This window comes from Electrona antarctica (assembly GCF_951216825.1).
Source record: "Electrona antarctica genome assembly, chromosome: 15".
In the NCBI taxonomy this organism is placed as follows: Eukaryota; Metazoa; Chordata; class Actinopteri; order Myctophiformes; family Myctophidae; genus Electrona; species Electrona antarctica.
The window spans coordinates 9,676,177-9,681,176 of record NC_136796.1 but is presented as its reverse complement, the minus strand read 5'-3'; the positions used below and the strand labels follow the sequence as shown (position 1 = coordinate 9,681,176).

Here is a 5,000-nt window from a genome sequence, read left to right as displayed (position 1 = left end):
ACCGACTCATTGGAGGCAATGTGGGGTTCAGTGTCTTGCCCAAGGACACTTCAACATGTGGACAGGAGGAGCCGGGATTCTAACCGCCGACCCACAGATCATTATGGTATAAGGAGACCCATAAGGGTCATTTTGGTTCCTAACTACCATTCATCTAGTTTGGGATCCCCTGGAACTCACTCATTGGACCCTACGTTGAGAAACATTATAAATCGCCAATACATTGCCTATTTAAATAGTTTTCAGAGGCTTTCTTCACCCTCCCAATGACTGATTGTGGGGGTTAGCAGAGATGGAGTACTTGTAGAGAGGCTGGGGAATTGGGAATTGGCTTTACTAAATTGGGACTTGAAGGGGAGAAAATGTTTTTCTTTTGTCTTGAAGGGGCATGTTTTGCACAATAACAGTCTTTTCATTATGTCTGCCCACGATCTCTGTGATTTATACAGTAGGCTACGTTTGTTTACCTCAGTCACTGATACTAAAATCTGATATTTTATTTTTATTTTTTTCTATGAACCTGTGACTTGACACCCATACTGTACGAAAAGAAAAAAAGATTTTGAAAAGAAAAAAATAGTTTTCAGTAAAAGGAAAAAAAGAAAAGAAAAAAAGAAATAAAAAAGCTAATCCTGTTTGTAGCTGACATGAATCAGGGAAATCATGATGGTATTTCACAGAAGACGGGCTACCCAGAGACCACTTCAAGTACTTTTAGGCTGCGCTTGGTTGTTGCATAAATCTGATGCTGACTTTATGTGCTCTATATACAGGTGCAGGCTGGGAAGGGCATCAACATCTCTGCCAGGACCTTCCATCTAGCCCAGGGGGACATACTCAAGGTACCTCATACGCACGCACGCACGCACGCACGCACGCACGCACGCACGCACGCACGCACGCACGCACGGGGGTACACTTTCAGGCATACACACACATGCGCACACACAGACTATAAAACCAACTTTTTCCGGTAGAACGCTTCCATCTGTCACATCATCAGGACACACTCAACGTAATGCATATTTGTGCACATAAACACACGCACACACGCTCGCATGCACGTGCATACAGTACACGCACGTGTGCGCGCACGCGCATCCCCCACACAACGCGTAGAGGGAAAGCACATAAACGTCTACCATGGCGTCTGTCCATTGTCTTCACCGCGTCTCCACATCATCCTGCGACGGAGCAGCTGTAACACTGTCCTCGCCGTCTCGTCTCCCGGATTTACGGGCGTCCATACGAGGCGGCCCACAATGCATCAGGAGCTTTACTAGATCCTCCATCACTCCTCCTCCTCGCCACCACCCTCCCCCCCCCTTCCCATACCCTTCCACCATCCTGTCTCCTCCCGTCTCCTCCCATAAACAGATCAATGAAAGTAAAAGCAATGCATTTGCCTCCATGTCCTTGGAGTGTTTATTAGATCATCCATAGGGATCAATGTATCGATCTATCGTTGTTGTTGTCTCAGATCTATGACGGTAAAGACAGCACCACCCACGTCCTTGGAGCTTTCACCGGGACGTCCATGTTGGGTCTGACGCTGATTTCCACCTCAAATCACCTGTGGTTGGAGTTCTACAGCGACCCGGAAAGCACGGGGGAAGGATTCAAGTTGGTCTACTCCAGTACGTATGCACGATACACTACAAACTAGCATGCTCTTTCAACTAACACTAGACTGGTATATTCCCGTACAATAATCAACCATCGTGTACTACTGTCAAATAAAATGCCAATGAGGGCTCCGATGTGATACAGTAAAATATAGTATGCATGTTCAACACTATAAGGTAGACGCTTCCCCTTCCCAACCATTTCAGGATCAGGGCCCACTTCAAAATAAAAATAAATTGTTTGTTTTTTTTTGCCTTTTTCTGCCTTTATTGATATGTCGAAAGTAGACTGACAGGAAATGGGGAGAGAGATGGGGGGGAAGACACGCGGCAAAGGCCGTCGAGATCGGGAATCGAACCCGTGGCACGCCATCAGGCTGGCTCAGCAGCCGTCCGGGCCAAAAATAACATAATTTAACCTTCTTATTATTATAATTATAATTTCATAATTCTAATATTAAAACAAAGTCAGGGGTCAAAGTGTTTAGCCAGATATTTGCCGGCCCACTTGGCCTACAGTTTGTGAGTTGTTGCTTTAGGTATCTATTATGAACCACATCTCATACTAAGGTACAATAGCAGGGCATTCTGCTTGGCCTGCCATAAAGTGCAGATGAAGGCTAGCGATGTTCACAGCCTTGGAGAGACTCCCTTGAGGAATCACACGCAGACTGACCTTTGATATGAGTCTTTGTAGAATAGGAATCAGAATTACTGTACATTGATTCTGCTGTTACGTGTTGATCGTATACAATACATCCTTCATGGGGAGGGTCCCTTATAAGGCCACTTGTGTTCCTTGATATTTTCTGTATTATTGTCTATATGCTGTTTTATTTCCTTTTTTTTCCTTCCTTTTTTTCTTTTGTGCAGTTAATCAAATCAAACCAACTGATTCGTAATGTGCATTATGCCAGTACATAAGGCCTATGACCTGCTGGTTATAAATTCCAGCCAAATGTGTAAGGTGTAGGCATGTAACAATTCACTCAACACACGATACGATTCGTATCACGATATGAGGTTCACGATACGATTTTTCACGATATTTTTTTTATATATTTTAAAGAAAAACTACAGTTTTTTTAATTTTATATAATTTATCTGCAACTACATTGCAAAAAAGTAGCATTACTTTTGACAGTGCAGAAACATAATTTCCTTCCTTGATGAGTATCAACGACCATCATCACCTGGGCACAGTCACAGACGCACACAGCTCCCCTCTACAGTGCTCTACTACTGAAAGTGACTAACATTTCTCTCCAAAAGCACTTGAATTTGATGGAATATGACTAAAGCTCACATTTCACATCACACACTAGCCCCCCCCCCCCCCCCCCCCCCCCCCCCCGCCAAAAAAAGAAAAGTATTTTTTTTTAATTGGGATTAATATCGATATATATCGATATACGATATATCGTTACATGCCTAGTAAGGTGCAGTGATGGTCTCAGCTCTGTGTAGGGGGGCGAAGAAAATACAGTAGGGAACTATTAACTATTTAACCTCTTTAAAGCACATTGCTGGGCGAAGAAAATATAACACACAGTAGGGAACTATTAACTATTTAACCTCTTTAAAGCACATTGCTGGTGGGAATAGCATAGGATGAGTTCTCTACCAGATATGGCAGCTCGGCCGTCTATCATGCCTTCCCTGCATGCAGTGATTTGAGATGGTAAGGCGGTGAAGACCTAATGGGATTTGCCCCATTTGGCCCTTGATCTCCGGTTTAGCTCCTTGGAGAGGACTTCAAGGAAAGTAAATAACACCTTTCGCTGGTAATGTTCCTCCGAGCTCTGTGCCTGATGGTCCTCTGTGGAAGATTGCGATCTGGACTTGTACCTCTGAGATACGGTATCTGGCTCTCTCCGGCTTGGCCAGGTTGTGCTTCATCACACACCTCAAAGCCAGCTGCTTGGCTTTTGAAAAGTTAGGACCCTGAGTTCCAGCCTGATTCGCTGCATTCCCTGAATTTGTAACGTCACCTGTTATGTAGCCTCGGAAACCTAGACGTTTTTATTTCCAGGGAGAGAAAAAAAGTCTGGGACTGAGTCCACTTCAATTCGGCATAGAGTAGCGCAAACGTCGATCACTCTCTGCTGATTTCTGATCGTCTGCACCTGTTAAATTGACGCACACACGTACACACACACACTCTTCTCTCTCTCTGTCGCTCTAATTAATTAGTCTCATGTCGCGCATCTGTGTCTAGATTCTCCCGGGGGATCCTGCCGGGAGCTGCCTATGCCATAGAAAGCATAGGTGGACCCCAGGCTACCTGTTATGTAGCCCCGTTGTTGCTGATACAGTACGTCATCAGCCAGCGCCACTATGTTCATGCTTCTCACTGTTGGAAAAAAATAGCGCCAGTTCGAGACTCGAGAGTCAAACCTACGGTAATAAAGAGTAGTCCACTGTCAGATTCAGTAGTACAAAAAAAAAACTGGTGGCTGTGTGGGGTGAGTTTAGTGAATGATAAGGGGACGTTGCAGGGCAACAGCAGTAGCTGTGTGGGGTGAGTTTAGTGAATGATAAGGGGACGTTGCAGGGCAACAGCAGTAGCTGTGTGGGGTGAGTTTAGTGAATGATAAGGGGACGTTGCAGGGCAACAGCAGTAGCTGTGTGGGGTGAGTTTAGTGAATGATAAGGGGACGTTGCAGGGAAACAGCAGTAGGCGCATTGATACGACGTCAAACTGGTGGCTGTGGTGTGGGGTGAGTTTAGTGAATGATAAGGGGGCGTTGCAGGGCAACAGCAGTAGCTGTGTGGGGTGAGTTTAGTGAATGATAAGGGGACGTTGCAGGGCAACAGCAGTAGCTGTGTGGGGTGAGTTTAGTGAATGATAAGGGGACGTTGCAGGACAACAGCAGTAGCTGTGTGGGGTGAGTTTAGTGAATGATAAGGGGACGTTGCAGGGCAACAGCAGTAGCTGTGTGGGGTGAGTTTAGTGAATGATAAGGGGACGTTGCAGGGCAACAGCAGTAGCTGTGTGGGGTGAGTTTAGTGAATGATAAGGGGACGTTGCAGGGCAACAGCAGTAGCTGTGTGGGGTGAGTTTAGTGAATGATAAGGGGACGTTGCAGGGCAACAGCAGTAGCTGTGTGGGGTGAGTTTAGTGAATGATAAGGGGACGTTGCAGGGCAACAGCAGTAGCTGTGTGGGGTGAGTTTGGTGAATGATAAGGGGACGTTGCAGCCTAGGGCAACAGCAGTAGCTGTGTGGGGTGAGTTTGGTGAATGATAAGGGGACGTTGCAGGACAACAGCATGCAGTAGGCGCATTGATACGACGTCAAACTGGTGTTTTTGTCCCAACCCGCACCACAGACCAATCAGAAGCCCCGGGTCGATTTCTCTCTTTTTCATGTCAC

At 45.9% G+C, this 5,000-nt stretch overlaps 1 protein-coding gene across 1 annotated transcript in view; it reads left to right on the top strand.

Moving 5' to 3' along the window:
• Window positions 1-5,000, top strand: part of LOC306938742 (CUB and sushi domain-containing protein 3-like) — a 575,885-nt gene that overhangs the window by 448,622 nt on the left and 122,263 nt on the right. Inside the window, exons 19-20 of the mRNA XM_079523009.1 lie at window positions 774-842; window positions 1,481-1,637. Of these exons, the coding sequence (XP_079379135.1) occupies window positions 774-842; window positions 1,481-1,637 (226 nt within the window). The remainder of the gene's footprint in view (window positions 1-773; window positions 843-1,480; window positions 1,638-5,000) is intronic.